Raw genomic sequence first — 24356 nt, 5'->3', positions numbered from 1 at the left:
TTGGCCCTGGGCAGATGCTGCTGGTCCCTTGGGGCAGCTGCCATGGAGCAGAGCAGAGCCCTGCGCTGCTCCCGCTGCCTCCCCCAGCGTTTGTGCCGCACGCAGGGTCCCCTCCRGCTCCGGGGCCTCCCGCCGGCAGCCGCCTGCCCTCGGCTTTGTGCCTCGGGCTATAAATACCGGCGTCGCCTGAGGGGCGGCCTGACAAAAGGCACAACCCGACACGGCGTCTCCCTCCTTCCGAGTGACATTTTGTGAAATGCCAGTGGGGAGAGGGGCCGCTTATCTGCTGGCACACGCCGCGGTGACCTTCACGGCGCTGGCCAGGTGCCYCCACGCCGTATTTACCCTTATTTATAGCAGTCCCCTCGGTGCCCACCTCTGCCCTGCGCTGCTCCTCCATGGGGAGCTGCGGTCMCCTCCATGGTGCCTGGCCTGGGCCCTGTTGGTCCCTGGGGTGACTGGGAACCCTCCTTGGGAGGCAGCTCGGCTTGCCCTCCTCTTCCTCGCGCGTGGTGAGTGCTGCGTGTTGCCGAGCAGGGCTCGGGTGCCAGTGGGTGCGTGAGGGCTGGCGGCCGTGCCCGTGGTGCCACTGCTGCCACGCTCACCGTCCGGGCAAGAGTCACCAAGTCTATCTGCCTGCATGGCCCTAATCTGTGTTTCAGGCAGCCAGTGACTACGGATTTCCCCGATAAGCTCGGGCAGCTCCCTCCAAACCGCTGCCTGCGGATCTGATTTTGGAAATGCGTTTTGGAAAGAGGCCTGGCGTGCGGGTGGCCGTGGGGAAGCTGTGCAGGGCAGAGGGGAGAGCTGAGGGAGCCGGCGCGTCCCCCTCGCCATGTTCTCTCCCCTGGGGCTGGTTTGGGTCCCAGSCCAAACGCCGCGGGCTGATTAGGGGCTCTGTGCCGTCAGTGCGTGCRTGGATGTGTATTTATCCCCTAGTGCTTTGAGGAGGCATTTGGTTGTGGGGCGGGAGGAGGCTCTGCACACAGATGAGTCACTGCTGCTGTTCCCCTGCAAGTAGATGGCCTGCCTGTGCCTGGCTCCTGCAGCCTTCCGAGGAACCTCTGCTGTCCAAACAGAAGGGGGAAAAAGAAAAAGGGAAGAGAGCAGCAAAGTGACATGTGAGTGACAAGGCAATTGCAGAGCATCCTGAGGACACTTATGCAAATRGCAGCGTAAATCTGGCCTTCCAGGCTGAAATGGGATTAAGTTATTGGGAAGCTGCTCGGCTCCCTCCGCGGTGTTTCAGCGCCGGAAGACTTCAGAAGCTCAAACTTTTGCAGCCTCTCTACGCGTGAGCACCGGCATGTGCGATTGCCCAGGGTGCTCCCAGCCTCGCTGCAAAATACTTGGCCACAACTTCAAGGGGCTGGAAGCAGCGCTTTTCTAGATAAGGGAAATTTCCACCCGTGCTGCTCTAGGGGCAGTGAAACCCCTGCAAGTGCCCTGTGCAGTGACRTGGGGAATGTGCCCGTGGGAAGGGCGCGATGGAGGAGAAAGCCCCGGAGCGACAGGGCCTGCAGGTCTCTCCCTCATGATCCCAGCCCCTTGGACGGCTGCACTAAGCCAGCTAAGCACYTCAGGCATCAGACTTAGCTCTCTGGGCTGGTCTCAGTTTCAGCTTTGCCAGCCGTGTCAGAAAGGACGGGTTGCCTCTACAACACACGTTAGAGATCACTGCCTGATATCTCCTCATCCGTGGTGTCTGTGCCTTTTCATATATCCTCATACCCTCTCCATCCCCCAGGGATCTGGGCTGCTTGTAAGATGCCTGCTAAATGCCCAGGTAAGCGAGTGGCAAGGAGGCCTGAGAGGCTGCACTGCCCAGAGCAGCTGGCTTTGGCACGACTGCAATGCTGGCTTGCTCTCATTCGTTGCTCACGTCGTGGTGAAGCTACAGTTTTGCAAAGACCGTGTCCAGAGACAGCCTGTCTCCTTCCAGAGAAAGCATCACCACTCCGTTCCTTTCCAAGATGAAAACATGCTTCGTCTTGATGAGGCACGAGGTTAAAGCTTGACTTCTGCGGCTTGCCGCAGATAAGACAAAAACAAAGCCTAAGTGTTTGCCCTGAAGGCTGCTGTACTCCAGGTGGTAAATTCCCATTTTTAGCCTTGTGGGCAAGAAGACAGCCAACAGGCTGCCTCGTGTGGTGCTGGCTGCTCCCCAGAGCAAGCTGGTTGCAGCATCTCGGCAGGTTGGCTCAAGTACTGCCGTCCATGCAAGGTCATCACCCAGGCCCCAAACCCGCCTCTCCAAGCACTGCTGTGACTGGGAGGAGTGGTTTAATCCAAGGAGCCCAAGTTCACATTGAAAAGGAGGAAAACATTTCCTCTCTCGCTAATCCAATATTTGAATTAGAGTTGGGCTTGGAGAGAAACCTCATTTCGCTGCAGAGATAAGACCTCACATGYGCCTGTGCCCAAGTTAAAGCTCCTCCGAAGAAGAGGGAAGATCTGAAAATCAGCTTTCCAGAGGAATATCCCACCTGCTGTCTCCGTGACATCCAGGGCCAGCATTAAATCACAGCTCTGTTGAACACGGTCTCCTTGGCTGTACCAACGGCAGGTCTTCCCCACGGAGCGCCTTCCCAATCCATCGGGGAGAGGAAGCTGAACTCCGTGCCAGCTCCCCCGGCCTCATTTCTGCCAGGGCTGCTGCCAGCCTGAGGGAACGGGCCCGAGAGAAGGGCATTCCCAAAGACCCACAYGGTCTTGAGGGTGCCCTCCTGGGAGCCCCTCTGAAGTCCTGGTTGGTGACTGGCATCAGCCACTGCCTGGGCTGCTCCCTGCAAACCTCAGCCCCAGTGATACAGCAAATACCTGCCAAAAAGCTGCCAGAAAAACCCGGCCTTATTTGCTTTTGTGGGCTTCCAGGAGAAGGCCTAGAGACTTCATTGCCTGTAATGTCTAAGAAAAACTTACACTAACACTTGTCTGGAAAAGGTTAGGTACAGCCAATGCTTCCCAGGATAGCATATCAGCTAGATGACCTCTGGCAGTCCTTCAGAGGCTGTTTTGGAGCTTTGCCCCTTGTGCTTCCTCTCTGTTGCTAGTTTGGCAGCGGGGACGTGTGCGCGGTACCGGCTCGGAGCAGGGCGAGTGCCGCCGTGGGCGCCCAGGGGAAGGCTCCGGGGCTCGTGTTTTCCAAATTGCCCCCAGGGATTCACAAGGCGGGTGCTCGGAAACGCCTGCAGCCCCTGCTAGGGACACAAAGCGGGCGCAAACCTCTCAGCATGAGAGTCCTTGCTGGCCTCCTASAGCAAATCTCTGCTTTCATGATTTAAGTTATAAACTCCTCGCAGCAGGGAAGTGCTGTGCACGCTTAGTAGTAAATTAATAAAAAAATCTGATGCTCTGTCCTCTCAGTAAGCAAAGCCTACAGAATTGAAGCTCCTTGCAAAGACAAGTGCAGCTGCCTCTTTGTCCTATAATTGTGACTGCTTTTCTGCTAAAGCTGAGGTCAGAGTTGGTTCATGGTTTAAAGGAAGATGAGCAGGCTGTCTTTGAACACGTGTTGGACGGGGCTGATCACAGAATCACAGAGTGGTGCCATTGGCAGGGACCTCTGGGGATCCTCTCCAAGCTYGAGCAGAGGAAGCTCGAGCTGTTTGCCCAGGACTGTGTCCAGTTGGGTTTTGAGTATCTTCGGGGATGCAACCTCCACAGCCCRTTCCAGTGTTTGACCACCCTCACATTTCTCTTATGTTGGGCAGGAATTTTCTGTGTTTCAGTTTGGGCTTGTTGCCTGTTGTCCTGCCAGTAGACATTACTGAGAAGAGTCTGGTCCCATGCTCTTCACACCCCTCCATCCAGATATTTGTGCTCATTGACAATATCCCCCTGGGCCTTCTCTTTTCCAGGCTGAAGAGGCCTCTCCTCATATGAGATCCCTTCATCATCTCTGTGGGTGTTCACTGGACTTACTCTACTATGTCCGTGTGTCTCGTGTTCTGGGGAGCCCAAACCTGGACCCAGAACTCCAGATGAGCCCCAGCAGTGCTTGGCAGAGGAGGAGAATCTCCTCCTTCAGTCTTCTGGCAATATTCTTCCTAACGCAGCCCAGGATCCTGTTCCTTTGCCACTAGGACTCATTGCACAACCAYGTTCAACTTGGTGTCCACTAGGAACCTCAGTCCTCTGAAAAGCTGCCATCGAGTTGGTTATGGGCTCCCAGCCAGTCATAGAATCATTATGGCTGGAAAAGACCTTCCAAATCATTGAGTCCAACTGTGAACCCATCAYCACCATGCCTGCTAAGCCATGTCCTCATCCATGGGGTTATTTCTCCCCAGCTGCAAGATTGTGCATTTCCCTTTGTTGAACCTCATGAGGTTCCTGACGTTTGTGGGGARAAGCCATGTGGGGTTTCTGATGTGGGGAGATGCCATGTGCTATGAGGAGCGACACTCCATGCCCAGCCAGAGCACAAGCCTTAACAAATCTGCGCCCGGATGCCCTCCTGCTTTCAGTTCTTGGTTTCACATCAAGTTTTCTGCGGGATGCAGCCTGTGGGTCACTCCTGCTCCAGGAGGTGTTCAAGCCTTCGGTCCTGTGTCTCCCCAAAGGATGGAGGTGTGTGGCTATGGTACAGCGTCCTCGTCACTTGGCCTTGCCCCTGCTCTGCCAGAGGTGATCACACAGGTTGCAGATTCGCCTGCAGCTCTGGGGGTGCAGCCGTGCTGCAGCGCGCACAGGCCAGGTGTCCGCGCTCACGGATGGCTCCCAATCTCCAGGCGTGTCTCCATGGGTGTTTGCTGGCTGCACACCAAGAACCCATGGCTGATTTTCCTACAAAGTCCCGAGTAAAATTAGAACAAAAGTTCACTCCTCTCCCAAGGCAGCAGGAAATGGAAAGGGTGGGAAAAGAGAGAGTTAGAGCAGATGAGATCTCGTGCCCAAGGGCAGCAAGGTCAGCGCTCAGCATCTCCCGTGCCACCCTGCCGTGGCAGCRGGCCAGGAGGCAGAGCTTTTCCTGCTGCTGAGCGAGCTGCATGCCAGGCTAAAGGTGCTCCAACCGATCGATCCCCCTGGGGACTGGAGTCCTCCCGTGCGGGGCTGCTGCAGGATCCTGGCAGGATCAGCTTTCTCTGCCCCGCCGAGCTGCTCACCTGAGATGACCCCGGCGCAGGGAGCTCGTCGGAGCCGCGGCCCTGTCCTGGGTGCACCTGTGGGCTGCCCTGTTTCTGCTGGACTCCCTGCTGGACTCCCTACAGGCAGACATGACTTTTCAGGTGCTCCTGGTCCGTGCTGGATGGGAACCGGGATTCTCCTCGGCTGGGAAGTGCATCCAGCCGTTCCATTGGGATGGGCACAAGCGGCACCCTGGTGCCGGGGCCCCGGCCGCCGTCCCCAGGGTGCCGAGGGAGGGCAGCTCCGTGCCTGAGGTGGCCTTGGATTGCGGGAGTTTATTTTTACCAGCTCTGTTGCCAATGGGGACGTGTCACATCTGTGGAGTTGATCAAAAGACGTCCCAAGCACGGGTGTCAGCTGCTCCTTGTGATCTCAGCACCAGGATCTTTTCCCTTGTGGCATATCAAAAGGAGCAGGAGAATTTGACTGCTTTGCTATTTTTAATTGAATGCACACACACGCACACATATATATATGCACGTATGTATGGCTCTTCTAAAAATAAAAGCCTCTGCCTCTGTTCCCATGGGAAGATTTGGGGAGAAGGGGGAGCAAAGTTGTTGCGAGACGTTTTCTGGGGCGGGCGCGAGCGGGATGGAAGCAGAGCGGGACGTGCCACGACAGGTAGCAGGAACGTCCAGAAGGCCAAAGGACATCTGAGCCCAGAGGAGGCGCAGGATTGTTCCCCGAGCGGAGGGGACAGAGGGGAGAAGAACAGCTGGGGTAACAGTAGCGCTGTATCTGCAGGCCTGGGAACGCGGAGGACGGCGTCCACGGGCCGCTGCTTTGGCYGTTCCTTCTCCTCCTGCATTCCAGCTGCTTGAGAGCGGGGAGAAGCGTCCCACAGGGGAAGCTTTGAAAGCCTTAGCCTGGGAGCGTGCATGGAGCGTGCAGATCCCGGCGCTCTTCCGAGGCTTTGCTCTGGACGTGATCCGTGCCGTTATCCCTGGCGGCACGTTGCACGCTCGCTGCTGCCCTCGCGCCTGTAGGAGGAGCTTCYGCCCGCCCCGTCCCGCGTCCTCCCTTGCGCACACTGGCCACTCCGCAGAGCAGGGAAAGGCAAAGAGGCCCTTTGGCACGGAGGGCCTTTACCTGGAGAGCCCGAGGTGCTCTGGGCGGTGCTGCGGGCGGGCAGGGCRCTGGGGAGGGCGACGTGCCCGGGGATCAGGTTTCCCGGTCGGCTCCTGGCTGGCGCTTTGTCCTGCGCTGGCTGCTGGAGYGGGTGTCCGTGGTGACCGCGCGGAGCCCGCGGTGCCAGCCGGGCCCGGGGCGGCTGCGCGGCACTGATGGACACCGCGCCGGGCCCCTGCCCTTGCAGACCCAGGGGCGCCCGTCCTTCCCACCGCACTCCCGGGGGAAAGGGAGGAAGGCGCAGGGTCCGTGTGGGAGGTAGAGAGCACCTGCATGTGCACACAGCGCCCCGACCCCACAGGGAGCAACATCAGCATCCCCAGAACATCCCAACTAAAATGGAATAGAAAAGGAGAGGAAGAGAGAAACGCTGTCTTGTCTTTTCCATTTTTGCAGCTGATGTGAAATCGCTTTACCCTCCTGTGGAATTGCAGAGGAGACCCTTTTAGGGCACTTCAGAAGTGGAGGCCACAGTGTTCTTCTCTCTTTGCAGCCTCTCTTACGTGCTCAGATGTTTGTCTGCTCGAAATCCATTTGCTGTGTAAATAAACTTGCTTCCCTCATCACCAGAGAACTCCCTCTGGGCAGCCAATACCAGACGCGGGTGCWGCAGACCTTTCACCTCAGGGTTTGGACCCTGGGCTTGCACGTTTGGGGCAAAAGCAGCGTCGAGCTGAGGGCCTGGGGCCGGCAGGGCGCAGCGAGGGGCCTAGAGGTGCCCCCGGGTCTGTGCCCTRCCTCCCGGCCCTCCGGCATAAGGGTTTGTCCCTGGAAAGCTGGCACGGAGCGCCCAGCAGCGCTCCGGCGTGCGGYAGTGCCGCAGCACAAGGCGCTGTCACCAGCGGCACGTGCGCCGGCGCGGAGCGGGCGCCTCCCGCGCGCGCACGTGTGATCTGGGGCACGCAGGCTGGGTGGGAAGGCTGCAAATGAGCGCTCGCCCAGGGCCGCTCCTCGCTTCGGAAGTGATTTCCTCCCTGTGCGTTGCCCCGTGCTGGGGTCTGGCCCCGGCTGTCGGCAAGGGGCAGCGCTGGCAGCGCGGTGACGCGCGGGCGCCCGGGCTCTGCCCTCGCGGCTCCCGCTCGGGTGCTTAATGCAATCATTTGTTCTGCTCCTCAGAGAGCCGTGAAGCTTTATGGCAAGGCAGCAGTTGGGAATGAGGTAGAAACAGAGCAGGTCTCAGCTGCTTTCTGTGATTAAATGGGTATTTTTAGCTCGGTTCCTAGAGCTTAGATCTCCCCGTGTGCACCCAGACATTGATTCTTTTCTGTGCCATTCTTCTTCTTCTGTGTGTGCATGGGAGGTGGAAGTGATAGGAGATTAGTGGGGTCAGGGTCTGCACTGCCTTCACATGCCTTTGGGCTGGCCGGAGACCCACCTTCCCATGAAGGGTTTTCCCTGCGCGTTGGGCGTTCACTGCGGGATGCCACGTTGCAGGGATGGGGTCGAGGAGCCCGTGTGAGGGGACGGGGGAGGCTGAGCTGGCATCTTACGAAGCCCCCACCCCAAGGCCTGCCTCGTGCTTYGCTGCCTCGCGTGCTCCCCAAGTCTTTTGCCTCCCCCTGTTACTGCTCCAGGCAGCTGGGTAAGCCCTGCGTGTCACTCTTACCTCACCAAAGGCTGGGGTAGCTTAAGGTTCATTTAATAGTGCAAACAGCTTTGAGCTCATGCTTAGCAGAGGAGACAAGGCAATTCCGCTTCCAAGCTCTGCTATTTCAACACCTGCCACAGAGGGACTCCGGAGGCTTTGCTGCCAGCTGCAGGGCAGCTCTTGGTAACAACCCCAGCCAGTGTCAGGCTGCACAATCCGACTGGCGAAACGCACAGTGGAGAGGTGCTCTCCGCTCTCGTGACCGCCGGGTAATTGCCTCTCCGTGCACCATTTATCAAACATTATTTTAAAGAGCTGCTTCTGGGGTCCAGGTAATGGACTTGAGCGGTGGAGATGGTCACAGCTCCGGCTCCTTTCATGGAGCTCAACCCTTGGCTCACAGYTGGGGCCTCCGATTGCCACACGTTGCTCTAGAAGGAAGCTGCAGCCTGTGGCCGTCAGCCAGTGTCAGCAAGGGGGGCTCTGTCCCTGTGGGAGGACAGCCTGGGTGCCCCTGGGTGATCTGCAAGACCCTGCATGTGCTTGGGTCCTCCTCAAGGAGAGAGCGGCCGGGCTCACCCCTTTCTCTTCTCTCCCCAGTACGAGGTGTCTGGTGAGGAGCACCTCTACTCCGATTTCCCTGAGATTGACTTGTCCCAGTTGGATGCCAGCGACTTTGACTCCGCCAGCTGCTTCAGCGAGCTGCAGTGGTGTGCGGAGCACTCCGAGACCGAGTCCAGCCAGTACAGCACGGACGACTCCGAGCTCCTCCAGGTACCGCAGCCGCCGGGGCCCCACGGACAGTCTRGGTCTCGCTCACGGCGCTGGCTGGGGGCCACACTCGGTGCCCGCGCTGCGCCCTGCGCGTCCCATCAGCGCCCGCTGGAGCACGGGGACGTCTCAGCGTGGCGCTGGCTTTGGCGTCGGGTGCGGAGCCCTGCGGGGTTCTGCAGGCACCCGTGCAGCACAAGCCCTCCCGGCGCCGGCCTGCGCCCAGGGGCTGCCCTCTGGCTGGCGGTGGCAGCCCCGCACGGGGACACGAGGACACAGGTCAGGGGATGCGAGGGGAAGAAGGAGGCAAGGGAGGTGGCAACTATTAATATCCCTTCCTCTGCTGATTAGCACTCCATTAATTTGCTCTGTGTCTAAATGGAGCAAGTGGAGTAAGGGTAATGAGGAGGCGGCGGAGCAGGGGAGGGCTGCTGAGCCAACCCTCCTGTGATGTATTATTAAAAGGGAACGGCAGCAGCGCGGCCTGCTCCATTCCCCAGCTGGCAGGTTGTGCGGGGAGGCGGCGGGGGCGTCGTGGGGCTGTGGCATTGGGGGCATCGTGGGGCTGTGGCATCGGAGCAGCGCTGCGCGGGAACCCATGTGTCCCGCGGGCGGGAAGCAGCCCCTTTCCCCGGCTCCTGCGGGCCGGGCACCTCCGGCAGCCCTGGGGAAGGCGGCACTGCCGGCCTAGGCACAAGCCGGAGCTGGGCCGGGGTGCCTGGCAYGGGTGCCGCGTCCCTAAACCAGCGCCTGGCTCCATAGGGCAAAGCTGCCCTTTCTGCTGGCGAGAGCGGCGTGGGATGGGGGCACTGTGCAGGCCCTGGGACCAGGCTCGAGCGAGGGGCTCCCCGGGACCAGGGCCAGCGGTGCCCCAAACCCCACAGCCCTCCGTCCTCTCCCTCCGCGGGCCCCTCTGGAAGGTGCAGGAGAGCAGCTTGCTGGTGCCCGCCAGCCGCTGGCGCTGGGGCTGGGCACTGCTCACACTCTGACATGGAGGAGAATTTATTTTTAAAGCAGAAAAAAAAAAAGCCCTAATATTTGCTAACCTGGCCATAATAACAACCCTCTGGCTTTTGTGCTGTGCTGATGCTGTGCTTGAAAATAGTCCAGTCCAGCTGACGGACCTTCATCACGAGATGCATATTTTCCGCTGAACTTCCTGGGGAAAAGATAAACAGAGAAGAAATGCAAAAGGCAGGCCCATTAGGAGGAGCGGAATATGATGAAATGTATCCCACTGAACTTGTATGCACAGCAGCCTCGTGCCAATAGCAGGAGAAAAAGACACGGAGCCAAAAATGGAGTATCCTGCTGCCTTTCCCTGGAGCCTGCTGTAGTATCTTCAAGCAGGGTTAGGGCATGGAACAAAAGATATTTAATTTTCAAACAAAATAAGGGAAATGTGGGAGGCCATTTACAGTCAACAGTCCTCGCGGGGAACCTGAATTTATAGCCCCATGCTAATTTTATATCTGATGGCATCCTGCTTCTTGTTGGATGTGGTTTATATTAAGGCTGCTATGGAGGAGGACCAAGAAGCACTGGGTGCAGCCATTCCTGCGCTCCCTGCGTGGTGCCGTTTCTGCTGGTCTTGCTCTCAGGCTTTGGGGTCTGGTTGCCCCAGCTCCACGGGCCAGGCAGGGACTGGGAGTCTGTAACACATGAGGGCTGGGGGTCCCGGGGGAGCTGAGAGAGCGGCCGCAGAGCCCGGCTCAGCGGGGACGGGGTGGCCGGGAGCTTGTGCGTCTGCGACCCAAAGGCAGCTGGATTTGGGCAAGGAGACTTCTCCCTACACTCCTGCGGCCCCGTACGCTCTCCTGATGGCCTCGTGGCCCGGAGGGTGCCTGAGTTGTTGCTATTCCCACCGGAGCTGCCGGCAGGGTGGGTGGGATAGATSGAGGGATGTTCCAGCCCTTTTCCAGTTGGGCTTTCCCCCCTCTAGCCCTGTCTTATTGCATCCTCTGGGAATACCTCTCGCAGTAACCCTGGGCTCACGGCGGGACATGGGTGCTGGTGGCACAGCCGCCCACGTCCCCCTCAGCCCCGCGGTGCTGGGTGCCACCAGCCTGGGCCACCACTGCCACGCAGCGCCCGCCCCTGTCCCCAGGGTCCCTCCCCAGAGAGCAGCCTCCTGGCTCCCTCYGCTCAGCCTAATTCCCTCTCTCTTGTTCTCTGCCTCCTCCTTGCAGATAATAGACAGCGAGAATGAAGCGCTGCTGGCAGCCCTCACCGAGACACTGGACGATATACAGGGAGATGACGTGGGCCTGGCTGCCTTCCGCCCTATGGAAGAGGGGGACACGCTCCACCATGCCTACACCTCGCCCACCCCCTCCCCCAAACCCGCCGCCCCGCTCGCGGGGGGGCCGCCCCCGGCCCCCGAGGGTGATGAGCTGTCTCTAGTAAGAACCCACTTCCTACTGTTTAAGGTGGATTTGGATGAGCCCCTGATAAGCCGGCTGCATGGGTATGATAGGAAGCCAAGGTCTGAATTTTTTCATTCTAGGCTTAAAACTCTCTTTAACCGTCAATACGAAAGCATATACTTGTATTGTATACGTATACATGTTCTGCATCATTGCTGTCACCTCCATCACCATCCTCATGGGAACAGGCTGATTGCTGCTGTCTATATACAAATATCTGTACATTAAGGGGGAGGGGGCTGGGCTCTGGTGCCAAATGCTTGGTGGCTGCTTTGGCATGAGCTGGACCTTTGCCTAACCAAAGCCCGGCTTTGGGGTTGGTTCTGGGGGTTCTCTCCACCACATCCCAGCCCCATTCCCGCGAGCAGCAGGGCAGAGGCAGCCCCGTGTGGGCCGTGCTGGGGAGGGGGTCGGCTCTGCCGTGGGGGCCGTAGCGCCCAGCTGCCCCCTGCACCAGCTGGAGGGGTGCAGGGCACCCGCCCCGAGTACCCCCATGGGGACCCTGCAAGAACAGGGCCCTGGCCCYGCTCCCGGCCAGGCCCAGACAAGCAAATGGGCAGGTGGCCCCGGGGACACGGGCACCCGGTGGGTGGGTGACAGCCTGGTGGCACCTGTGCCTCGCGTTCCCCCCTCGAGACCCCCCAGTCCTGCCCCAGGTCTCCCCAAAAGCCCTGGTTCCTAGCGGGGAGGAGTGACATCCAGTGGTGAGAACGTGCATTTCCACCTGCCCCGGCCCCGCGCGGGCGGGTGTATATATCACACGCAATATGTATGTGTATATATAGGATGTATACGTTACAGGGCGGGGAGGGAGAACGGCGCTGGTTGCTTCTCCCAACGGGAGCTGCAAGCGGCAGGYACCCTGTGAAGTGTCCCGGTTCCCTGCCCAGGAGCCTCCTCTTCCCGGGGCTCTTTCACAAGCCCAGGGCCTGACAAGGGGGTCTCCAAGCCAGAGACCAGGCCCTGGTCTAGATCCTAGATCCGCCTCCTCCGTGCAGCCCCATGGAGCCCACGCTGTCCTCTCGCTATCGATCTGTTGTCGCCTTCAAATTTTTGCACAACAGGGCTGGAATAAGGAATGCTGTTGTTGCTGCCTGTGCTTTTTTAACAAAAGAAGTTCTGAGCAGAAGAAAGTTATGCTAGCCTTGCCACCAGAAATAACTGTGCTGTGCATAGCCTAAGGAAAATTCCCACTCCGACCCTCTTGAAGGGATCACAGTGGAATTCTTGAAAGAATCACGTTGGGGAAGATCCTCAATACATTCTTGGCATWTCCCACAGGGGCTTGCATCTGCAGGATGCTTTGCAAGCTAATTAATGAATCGAGGCCCTCTTTGCATGTTACAGCTAAATGAGCCTTGCAAAGGGACCCAAGTGAGCTGTCCAAATCAGTCACTCATGCAAATGTAAAGTCTCTGTCACCTAAGGACAGAATTGATGGAGTGAGACGTTTGGAAGCCAAGACACAGCTTGTCTCATCGGAGTGGGGATGGTCCTGGGAAGTAAATTCCCCTGCGTGYGCCTCGTTTTCTCTCCCCCGGCCTGCCTGGGGGAGCTAATTGGAGATGCGGGTGAATTCGGCAGCAGCTGCTCTGAATTCCCCGAGCGCTGCGTGTACCTGCGGGCGCCGCAGCCCAGGGGCACCTAGGGCAGTGTGACGCATTCCTCCCTGCCCCTGATTTCCCTTTCCCTTTCCGAATCTGATGCCAAGCAAGGGAGATGGCCAGCGGTGGCGTGAGCTGTGGGCCTGTGACCCCTCCGGCCGTGGTGGCCGTGAGCCGGGCCACCGTCCTGTCGCTTGGGGGCTGCTCCTGAGCCTGGTTCTCACTGCAGTCCGATTCGTTTTCTCACCGCTTCTCTTTGCAGCTGAAGAAGTTGCTTCTCTCTCCATCGCACGTGCCTCCGAGCTGCGAGGCGCAGAGAGACGGCAGCGCCCGGCGCCCGGGGACCCCTAAGTCCAGAGCCACGCGGCCCTGCGCAAAGGTACTTGCTCGTGCTGGCGAGCGGGGCCCTGCGGGGAACGCTGGAGAGGCTCCCGATGCCCGGTGCTCGGAAACTGTCCTCCTGAAGGATGTCACCAGAGATGGGTGTTCATGGGGAGCATGAACAGCCTCCGAGCGGTGCCCATGGACCATGGGCTGCACCTGGCAGGAAAAGGGACAAAGCCAAGTCCCAGGCTGATTACAGGGGAAAAAAGCAGCGTGGGGAGCATGAAAGGGAAGAGGCTCCCGTGCGGGTCCACCACAGGCAGTCAGCCCAGTGCATTTTCTCTGTTCATTTCTGCTTTGGGCTTAGCTGGGTTATTAGCTCTTCCTCTTTACTTCCAGCTCAGGCTCAGCAAAAGTCTGGGCTTTGTTCTCCTTCAAGAAATGTTTCGATTTTGTTGTGACTCAGTGGGGTGAGGACTCTCCCCGTGTCACTGAGCACTGTCTGATGAAAATCCCTCGCAGCTCCTCATTCCCCCCTTCTCACCAAGGGACTCGCAATCAAACATGGTATCGATCAGCTGGGTAGCTTGCAGCACCACAGAGCCCAGCCTGGTCACTTAAGCTAATCTCCTGAAATCCAGCAGAAGTTGCCATCAAAGATTTTTCTACTTGGATAACGGTAATTGTGCAGTGCGTTAGGCCCAGCAAATTAGATTGCCTGGGAACAGCAGAAAAACCCTCCTACCAAAAAAGCTCATCATTTTGTGCCAGCTGCTATTGGGGAAGGACTTGGTGTGGTCCCTGCTGCCAGGCTGGTGTCTCCAAAGGAAAACCTTGGACATGGAGCAGGTAGCTCTGCCTTGGCGGCTGGTGAATCCCAAGGCCTGAGGGATCCCTGGGCCTGGGAGCAGGCTGGGATATGCTGTGATGCCAGGGAGAGGGAACCTGCCCCATGGATGGTTCGGGCAGGACAAGCMATCATGAAGACAGGTTGTCAAGAAGGGTTAGCTAGCGAAGGGCAGGGATGCCTGGCCCACACGTCCATGCAGCTCAGATCAGTTATTTATCACATGGGCTTGGTTTGCCATGTTTTTAAGAGAAGCCCAGTGCAACTCCAGTGCATGCAGCCCACTGGGCTCCTGGCGAGTCCTGACCCAACCCCAACCGGATGCCGTCTCAGATGAAGGGCTCAGAGAGATGGCCTGTTCCCCAGGGACTGTAGGCCTAGGAGTGAGGAGGAGTCTCTCGTGTAGCCCCGAGATCAGCATGTGCCCTCGTTGCGCTGTTGGCATGAGCACTGGGGCACAGGTGGTGGTTAGAGGGTGCTGGGCAGGTTGTTACCCTGGTGGCTCTTGTGTCTAGTGATCGCCCGCGTGCCGGGCGGCTCCTGCAGGGCTTGGCGCTGAGTTTCTCCTCTCTCCTCTCTGAAGGCAGAGGGTCCCCGGGACAGGAAGGCAAACCTGCAGCAGGCGCAGAGCCGCAGCTGCACGGAGCTGCACAGGCACCTCACGGCGGCAGCTCCCTGCATGCAGAGCAAAGCCCCCCATGGCCCCGAGGAGTGTCAGAGCAGCAGCCACCACCCGCCCCTGGGTGACTGCGCCCACCACGAGGATGACAGCGACTGCAGCGAGGACTCGCTGAGCTCCGGCGACACCGTCACAACCCCGACCTCCTCCTCCGAGGACAGCGCTGGCAGCCAGTTCTCCTGCGAGAGGGAGATGCACTCGGTGGTGGAGCTCATCCGCTACATGCACACCTACTGCCTGCCGCCGCGCAAACTGCCCACGCGCGACCCTGCCGACGCCAAGAGCCAGCCCTGCAGCAGCCCCTTCAAGAGAGCCAAGGCGGACGGCGCGTCGCCCACGCGCCCGCCGTGCGGCGCCGGGGGCCGGCCGGGCTGCGCCTGGCAGGCGGCTGGCACCTGCAAGAAGCCCAGGGCTTCCTTCTCCATCCTGAAGGAGCTCCTGGCTCGGGACCTCCTGTGTGACGTGAGCAAGCCATACCGTTTGAGCAAACCCGTGTACGCCTCCCTTACCCGGCCGCCTGGCGCGCGGTCAACAGGGACGGCGGCCCAGGACGAGGAGGACGCCAGCAGGTCCAGAGCCAAAACGCCGCAGGAGAAGGCAGAGCTGTGGCCCGGCCCCAAGGTGGAGGCAGAAGCCCTGCAGGAGGCCGGCAGCCTCGAGGAGGAGGCGGGGAGGCGGGCGGGCGCCGCGGGCCCGCCGGGCGCAGGCAAGGCCGCCCGCCGGCAGGACAGCGCCCTGTACGCCGTCCGCCGCTCCAAGAGACTCAACCCCGAGCTGGGCCACTGGCTCTCCTTCCTCGATGAGCTGCCCGCGGAGCCGCCTGCCCCCGGTGAGGCGGCTGAGAGCCGCGGCCCCTGGGAGGCCGCCAGGGAGCCGTCCCCGGAGAGCTTCTCATCCCAAGAGCCGGCGGCGGAGGTGGAGGTGGCGGGCGCGGAGGACGGGGATGGCGGGAGCGCCGCGCAGGCGGCCGAGCCCCGGCCGCTGCCCCCGGGCGATSGTGAAGGGGGCGATGGGGCCGAGAGCCAGCGCTGTGCCCTCCTGGAGCGAGCAGGTGAGCGGCGCGGGGCTTCCGCCATCCCGCCCGCGCGGCTGCCCCGTGTCCCGGCCTCAGTTTCCCCGTCCCTGTAGCGAGATGGGCTTCCCTTGGGCAGCCTTGGGCGCTGCAAGTGCAAAGCCCAAGACAAGCACGAGGTTTCGCCTTTGTCTGGAGGCTCCATAGGACACGTGTAACTAACCCAGCAAGGGACTGGGCCACCCCATCCCGCAGGGCTGCCTCTCCCTGCCTCATGCCCGCGCCTCGGCTTGGCTGCTGCCCCAAAGTGCAGCTCTCGGAGCCTTCCCCTACCGCCCGCGCTGCCCCTGCCCGAGCCCGCCGGTGCCCCGGCTTGGCGGCGAGCGCAGCTCCGTCGGTAATGCTGCTTCTCTCCCTGTCTTTCAGAAACACCGCGGTGTCTCACCCTGTCCTTGGCGCAAACGTAAGTGCCTGCAGAGCCTGTGTCAGCCCCGCACACGTTGCTGGGGCCGCGGAGCCGCCCCGGTGCGCCCGGCTGTGCGAGCTGGGCAGCTCACATGGAGCAGAGCGGGAGAGCTGCAGACGGGTCAGGGGCAGAGGCTGGCGCTGGGCTGGTTGCCCTGGTGCGAGGAGCTGGGGTGGCATCTGGGCCTGGGCTTGGGGCAGGCTTTTTGCACCCTGTAGGATGTGGTGCAGAGATGAGGCTGTGACTCTTCCCGCTGTGGTGACAGCCAGGGCACGCCGCTCACGCGGGGCCCTGGGCCCGGTTGCGGCCGTGCCCTGCTGAGACTGCTTGTCAGCTTTGGCCACGTCACAAAGCCCTTTTGCAGGCCCAAGGACTGCAAGCCTCTTTTTTTTTTTTTTTTTTTTTGGATTGTGGTTCGTCTAACCATCTCTTCTCCCATTTTCTTCTTCCCTCTAGGGACACAACCTTTGGGAAGAGAAACTTTGAGCCAATGCTGACTGTGGAGCTGTGTGGGACAGCAGGTAAGACAGTGCTTCATTCCTACATCACCAATATTTATCCTGGGAGAAGGTAACATTGCCCTAAATTCAGCCTGGAGTCACCCAGCTCTGGTTGTACCCAGCTTGGAGGAGCACCWTGTTAGTCTTTTCTGTGCAAGGAGTCCTCCCTATACAGTAAAGCCAGGGGATTTACTGTGTGCTGCCTCTGTGCTGGGAGCTCCAAGAGCAGCTTGCAAGCCTCTGCTTTAGCAACGCAGGTGCTGGTGAACACGTTTGGGACAGGGCACATCTCTACACAGTCTGGGAGTGCAGGGAGAATCCACTGATCCTGTTGGTACCAGACATCCTTGTTTTTCCCCAAATTGCTGTTTGAGGAATGAGGCCACAGAGGTAGAGGTTGAGGGACACATTAAGGGAGGGTTTCCAGAGCAGTCTCCTTCCCAGACACATCTGGCCCAACTCAGGTGTTGGGATCAGACAAGGTGTTAACACTCCATACAAGTTGTGTGGCAGAGGGAAGGAAGGGCTTGGCCAGAGGTGTGTCCCTTGGCACAGCTCAGAGTGCCCACAAAACACCTCGAGGTGGGAAAGGAGGGGGACTGAGAAGGGAAAAGCCTTCCCTGTGGTTGATGCTGGCCTCTAACTCATTGTTTCCGATGGGCCTTTTGAGGTGAGGAATAAGTAGCAGGCACTGACTCGCTGTGGGGCAGTGTCTTGGTCCCCTCTGGAGACTCCCTGGCCCACTTCTCCCAACACAGTGCAGTGCTGCATTGATACAAACTCTCCTTGGAGGGTTGACTCTTGTGGTTTGTTCTGGGGGATTAAGGTCTCACACCGCCCACCACTCCGCCATACAAGCCAGCTGAGGAGGACCTGTACAAGCCAGACATCCCTCAGGAGGCAGGGAAGGAGAATAGCACCAYGACCAGCCCCGGGATCACAGCAGATGCGGCAGCTCCCCGGAAACCCCTGAAGAAGCACCCTGAGAGGACGGAGCTCTTCGCGCACCTGAGCCGAGCTGCCGCGTGCCCGGCTCTCCCTGAGCAGCAGGGAGTGCTGAAACGGCCCTTCTCGCGCTCCTTTGGGGACCACGACTACTGCCAGGTCATGAAGCCTGAGGCCGCTCTCCAGAGGAAGGTGCTCAAGTCCTGGGATCCCCCAAGCCAGGTGGAGACTGAGCACAAGAGGAGGGTCCCCGACGCACATTACCAGGGGCTGGACCTCAGCGGCAAGGAGATGAGCAGCGAGATCTTGTGGAAAGATGGCTTCAAGCAGCTGAGAGACCAGGAGATCAGAGCCAGCTTAACCAAGCACTTCGGCTTTCTGGACAGTGCTCTTGATGATGAGGACATGGCCTTCTGCAAGACTCCTGAGTATGACACTGTCTTTGATGACAGCTGCAGCGAGAGTGGCTCTCCAGTGGAAGAGGAGGAGGAGGAAGATGAGGAAGAGGAAGAACACTGCGATAGTCCACTGGACACCAAACTTTGCCTACGGAGAAACCCCCTGTCCAGGAGCAGCTTGCACTACTGTTCTCGGAGCAGATCCAGCTCGGGGTCTTCGTGCTGCCGGTCCCGGTCTCCAGCAAGCAGGCGCCCCTTCAGGTACAGGTGGGCACTGACAGGGACTGGGGCCCTTTTGGCAGCAGGTCTCTAGAAGGCAGACGGGGACAACACTTCAATGAGAGAGATGCAGGACAGAGCACTTGACTGCCCTCTCTGTCCTGGCTCTGACATAAACTCTGCATGAACCATCTCCCATAAAATCCCTGAGGGGGGTAAATAAGGACTGACCATTCATTGTCCTTTTTGACGTAAAAAGTGTAAGGTAGTAAATGGAAATAAGAGGGTACAGGTTCAAACTAAGCGCAGCCAAGTGCTTCATCACACAACCTGCCTGCATCTGTGGAGGATGCGGAAAATTGGCCCAGGGTCAGGGGGAGGCTGAATCAGCAGAAACAGGAAGCCTGCCAAGAGAAGAGAAGTATATTGTGAGTGGCTAAATATACGGAAACCAGAGCAAGAGCTGCAGGCAGAAGTATTGGGGGCAGTTCTTCCCTGGTAGCTTCTTAGAAACCTGCTTTCGGTCACTGCTTGAGACAATGCTGGGTCCTCAGCATTACCCAGTATGGTCCTCATAGTCGAGGAGATCAGAGCTTTCCTGAAGGAGTATTGAAGGCTCCTGTTTTAGGCACTAGCTCTGAGGCAGCTTCACTCGGGTTTCTCTGTGCACCCGCACTAGCGTGATCCATGGTCCAAGCTCTAGCCAGAGGTACTGCCTGACTGTGCAGGGTGGAGCAGTTCCTGGGGCAAGGGCTTGCCATGGAGTCCCTCCCATGTCCGTAAATAAGGATTTCCCAGTGTCTTCAGTGTCACAGAAAGTACAAGAGAAAGTGGCCCGATCAGAACAGCGTCACCCTTTCTGGCTCATCCCCTCCAGCTCTCTGTAGCTGCCCGTGTTTCCCAAGCTCCTGCCTGCCCCTGCAGAATCCACTTTGCCTCAGTTTCCCTCAGGTGTTTGAAGCTTTCCATGCAGGATCCTCTTTTGGGGCTGAACTCCTCTCTCTCACTTCACAGATGTGAGAACAGCGAGCAGTGTCAAGGTGGCAACGCGAACCGGGGCCAGGTGGAGAAGAGGAGAGAAAAGGCCATTGTGAGTGACCTGCGGGCACCGCGCTGAACGTGGGAAGTGGCCCCGCTTCCAGGGGCAGCAGCAGGGAAATACCCGTGTCAGCACCAGGAAAAAGCAATTCACAAGCCCCAATTCATCTCCTGCTCCAGGAGAGAGGTGGTGGAGCACATAATTAGCCCTGGCTTCAGCATCCCTTGATGCAAGGCCAGTGCTGAACCAGGCCATGGCAGGGAGGAATCTAAAGTGAAACAGAAGCAATTGGAAATTGGCAATACACAGAGTCCTTGGCACAGGACTGTCCAGAGCATCCTACGTCAATGCTTCCACGCACTTGGAATTGGCAATTAGGGTGGTGAAGGAGGGGAATCCCTGAAATTGCTAAGCTATTAGTGATGAAAGCCATGCTGCAGAGAGAGAGCAGCAGAGGCACATGGCACCTCCGCGCGTGTGTGTGCATGAGTGGTGTCTGTGCGTGCAGGGAGAGAACGTGTAGTTCCTGTGTTCTCCTGTACACACATATTCACACACTCCCTTCTGGCATTTTTTCCTGGCACCACGATTGGATTCTGTCCCCAGAAATTCTCAAGAATATTTCCTGACATCTTAACGTAGGAAAACGAGGCTTCAGGAGAAATCTGCACAGGAAGAAAGGCTGTATGGCTGCTTCAGGCTGGCTGGAGGCCTGTCTGAAGAGACGTGTCATATGCTGAGCCCTACAGCAGAGATTGTCTCTGAGCCATACCTAGACTAGCCATGCACAGGTAGCATTGTGCATCTCAGGAATTACAAACGGGGCCAGTGCAGGGCTCAGCCTGCACATGGCAGCCCCGTTGAAGCCCGATTTCCATCGTGGGTGCAGCAGTGCTGCAYTGCCAGGGCAGGTGGGCTCCTTGGAGACCTGCATTTCCATCATCCGTCAGCAAAGGCGGAGGCTGGGCTCGGGATGATCCCTAACCACTTGCCTTGTGTTTGCCAGGGGGAAGGCAGGGTGGTCTATATCAGAAACCTCTCCAGCAACATGAGCTCCAGCGAACTGAAGAAGCGCTTTGAAGTGTTTGGGGAAATCGTGGAGTGTCAGGTCCTGTCCAGGACCAACAGGTAGGCACTGGGAAGCCTGCAGAGCATGGGGCAGCTCTATGTCTGCCCTTCTGCTCTCGGGCTGCAACAGCAAAATGCAGCCCCTCTCTCCTGGTAGCAATAGCAGCAGCTGCTTGCAGACTTTGCATGCTCACCTGTGCCCTCAGCTGCAGTGTGTGAAGCTGTCAGGCTGCTACCTTTTTGCAGCTGGGATGAAATGCTCTCAACAGGTCCAAATCCAGAGGCCCTTAGTGACCCAAGCTGTGCTGCACCCAGCTCTCTTCCATTGCAGGAGGAGGAGGCTCAGCATGTCCTTCTTCTTAGGGCAGTTTTCCCCAAGTAGTACCTGTCCCCACAGCAAGACTGGCCCTGCTCAAGAGCTGGCTGGTGCAGGAAGGCACGATGCCAAGAGATGAGGGCCTGTGGGGTCTGTTGCATCTTGAATTCTTTCTCTGGTTGCTCAGGGGGGATAAGTATGGCTTCATCACCTACCGGTATTCAGAGCATGCCGCCTTATCTCTGAAGAATGGCCCCTCACTAAGGAAGAGGAATGAGCCTTCGTTCCAGCTCAGCTCTGGTGGCCTCGGGCACTTCTGGACCAGATACGTTGACTTGGGTAAGAAAACAAGAGCTGGTTTGTCAACAGTGTCTTGTTTATCAGTACAGAGTTGTGATGGCAGGTTGTACTTTTGAACCCTTGTCATGAAGGATCCCCAACCTCTTTAGAGACTGTAATTAAAGCCCACCTCCTCTCATATGAGTCATGTAGCTGTTCTTAGTTTCCAGACCCTTAGAGGCTGAGCTAAGGTGTTGAGAAGAAAAGCAACTTGCCTGGAGACCCAGAGTGCATTTGCTGTAAATAACATCACACCCCAGAAGCACCAAGCTTCAGCTGACACTCTAGCCCATTCTTCCTCAGCTGTGTTTCTTCTGGGGTTTGGATATTTTCCAGCAGAGAACTCCCTTCCCAGTTATGGGGGAAAGCAGTTCTTAGCACAAGAGTTGATGTGTTTTACTGCCCCGTAGGACAGATTGACCACATAGGGAAGGTCCTTTTCACCCAGAATAACTACTTGGATGTGCTGTTTGTGCTCAGGCAAGCACATGCTCTGTTTTCACTGGAGTCCCTGCCTCATTCAGTCACAAAGTCAGCCAGGGTCTCATTTTATCTGCTCATTCAGCAGGTGATAGGGGCTTACGTAAAGCACAGGAGCAAAACCCTCTGCTAGTGCTGAAAGAGCAATGTGATCTAGATAGTGTTTAGTCCTTGTTACTGTGATCTTCAGGTGTTCCACAAACACCATGCATTTATTTTTATACTCTCTGCAGGAGGTGAAGGGGTTGTTATCCCACTTCATGGATGAGTAACCGAGGCCCAGAAAGTAATGCTATAAGGCTTGAATTATCTCGATGTCCATTGTGACACCAGTACTGCCTGATCCTTCAGCACCTTCTATTTCACCTGTTCAGAGCTGGTCTTGCTATGGTTTTGGTTGTGAATGTCCTTATTCATCCAAATAAATCCCAAGGTCTCCTATTTTGGGCCCTGAGAGATAAGAAACAGGTAGTGCTCTGTGATGAAAGTGTTGGCAAATGGTCATGCAGTGTCACTGGAAGGGTGGTCAAGGATGGCATGTACCTACCTGCCTTCCTGCTGCAGGAGAACCCCTTGCAGCCCCAGCCCTGCTCTTCCTCGTGGGCTGAGGGCTGCAAGGGCCACAGTCACCTCCTTGCTGCCCTCAGCCTCACATGTTCTCAAAACCCCATTTGTCTTGTGTATTGGATGAGATGGAAAAAGCAAAATGAAGTTACGGCATTAATGTCTCTATCAAAAATACACACAAACACAGAGCTGAAGCCACCATAAATTAGGCAATGTTATTCCTGGCATTTCCTAATTTTCCTGGGCTTTGTGATGGCACTATCTGTTTATCATTAGCCTCTGAAATGAGAGATGGGGGAACTCATCAGGCAGACTCTAGTGCTTGTCGCAAACATGGCTAGATGATATGAAAATTCCTATTTTTGGAGGCTCAGAACTCATCTGGATCTGGTCTGTTTCTTGTGATCCTGGGAGCAGGTGTCTGGCTGATATGTGGTTGCAGTGCTGGGCAGCAACAGAGCCTGTCTGCCAAGCAGCTGTTTGTTCCTTCCAAATAGGAGAGAAATGGCACATTTTTCTGCTTTAGCTCATTCTTGGACACGTAACTGTACCCAAATGTCCCAAGAAAAAGTCAGAGTCAAGCATCCTACTTGTGAAATTCTCATTTTGATGGCTGACACCACAGTTACAACCCCTGGCAGCGTCCTGCTGTGGGCAGCATGGGGAAGCTGTAGCTCGAGGGTTTGCTTAGAGGCTGCAAATATGTCCCCAGTGTGCCTCAGTTTCCCCACCTGCTGCAGCGGGAACGTGTTGGTGCAAGCCCAAGGCACAGGAAGCAGCTACTTTTCTCCCCAAAGATGCCCAGCCTGGCAGGGCCGGGGCGCCCGGCCTCCCTGACCTTGCCATGTTGTGTCCCTGTCATTCCCAGATTGCAGCGCAGAAGAGTCTGCCCCAGCTCCAGTGAAAAGCAAGTATGAGACCATGGATTTTGACAGCTTGCTGCAGGAGGCCCAGCTAAGCCTGCATCGATAACAGCCTTAACCTTGGAGGAATACCTCAATACCTCAGTCAAGGCACTTCCAATATGTTTACGTTTTCAAAGAAATTATTCAGTCTATGAAAAGCGCGAGAGAGAGAGCGAGAGAGAGCACGCACGCGAGAGAGAGACTGCTGTCCCTTTCAATCGATGTTTACATTGAACAAAGCTGCTTCTGTCTGTGAGTCCCCATGGTGTTGATGTCTCACTGCCACACATTAGTCTCCCTGCTTCTGACTGGTTGTTTTAGGGTGAGCCTAGGAGCCCTTCTGTTCCCTTCCCCGTCCCCTGCCCCGTCTTTCCCGGCCCGTGCTCCCGCCATGGAGTTGCAGCTGTGTTCACCATAACATTTTTGTCCGTAGTGTGTGATGATGAAATTGTTAATTGTGAATAGAATCAGGATTATAAACTAATTTTTAATAGAAGAAGAAAGAAAAAAAGTATATACTTAAAAAAATGTATTTATGGCTCAGATGTACTGTAATTCAGATTTATTGTATCGCTTCCTTGATTTTTAACTATGCACTGTAATGAGGCACTTGCCACTGAGCAAATGGGGGGGTCAGGGCAGAGTCACAGGGCCAGCGCGTGCCAACGGGTGGCGGAGGTGCCTGGCAGCGAGACGAGGTGCTCGGCACCCACAAACGGGCCCTTCACTTTGCCACTGAGCTGCTCTGCTTGGCGGGGTGGCCAGAGCCCCAGGGCAGCAGCTGGGGCGCTCAGTGCTGGGGCGCTCGGTGCCGCGGGGCTCGGCAGCGGGTGCAGGAGCGGGCAGCCCGGTGCCCTCGCGCCGTGCGCGGTAGGTGAGCGGGGTGCGAGCGCTGGAAGGCTGCAGCCCCGCGAGCCCTTCCTGAGCGCGGTGCTGCCGGCGTGCGCGGGGCTGCGCTCGCCTCGCTGGCAGCAGAGCTCAGCGCAGCGGATCTGGCTGCCCGGCAGCCCYGGCAGCCGTGGGGCAGAGCCGCTTGCTGAGGGCTCTCTTGCCCTGTGCGCAGAGAACCAGGGTGCCAAGATCCTTCTCGTCATCTCCGCCTGGCAGCAAGCCCCAAATCCACCCGCGCAGCCAGGGGGGGACACGGCAGCTAAGCTGAACATCTCTGCCCCTTCCTACGTGCTGCCCTTTCTCTAAAAGCCATACACTTCTCCAGCRCCAGGTTGGCGACCCGGCTCTTCCCCCGTGCCCGTCTTGGCCGCTCTCTGCTGTCCTCTCTGTCCCCTCGGCCAGGGCTCCTGTCTCACAGTGTGAAGGAAGCGTCGCAGCTTCGCAGTGTGTTTGTGGCTCCGGGCTGGCCTGCCCGCTGGCTCGCGCTGACCTGCTCTGCCTCCCGCCGGGGGCCGCAAGGCCGCCCGGCAGCGCTGGATTTAAGGCATGCCGAAGCAGCATCCCCATGAAATCCGCTTGCAAACTTGCCCTTCATCTCTGGCAGAGCTGGGAGGGGAGAGACCCCACCACTGGTTGGAGGAAACCCAACCAGGAGCAGACCAGAGACACCATTTCCTAGAGGGAAGTGGAAATCTTGCTGGCTCCTCAAGC

General features: G+C 57.9%; 1 protein-coding gene across 1 annotated transcript; it reads left to right on the top strand.

The window, feature by feature from the left end:
* The first annotated feature begins 1487 nt into the window (after positions 1-1487).
* PPARGC1B (PPARG coactivator 1 beta) lies at positions 1488-23444 on the top strand. The gene is made up of 12 exons (XM_026047501.1): positions 1488-1523; positions 8450-8623; positions 10810-11022; positions 12913-13029; positions 14405-15551; positions 15939-15975; positions 16435-16499; positions 17305-18088; positions 19055-19130; positions 20086-20207; positions 20651-20802; positions 22718-23444. Exons 1-12 carry the CDS (start codon positions 1488-1490, stop codon positions 22819-22821), a joined length of 3027 nt encoding a protein of 1008 aa, XP_025903286.1. The 3' UTR covers positions 22822-23444.
* The last annotated feature ends 912 nt before the right edge of the window (positions 23445-24356 follow it).

The sequence above is a fragment of the Nothoprocta perdicaria genome, unplaced genomic scaffold (assembly GCF_003342845.1).
Source record: "Nothoprocta perdicaria isolate Ctin4 unplaced genomic scaffold, notPer1 scaffold_5, whole genome shotgun sequence".
In the NCBI taxonomy this organism is placed as follows: domain Eukaryota; kingdom Metazoa; phylum Chordata; class Aves; order Tinamiformes; family Tinamidae; genus Nothoprocta; species Nothoprocta perdicaria.
This window is presented reverse-complemented; position numbering and strand designations above follow the sequence as displayed.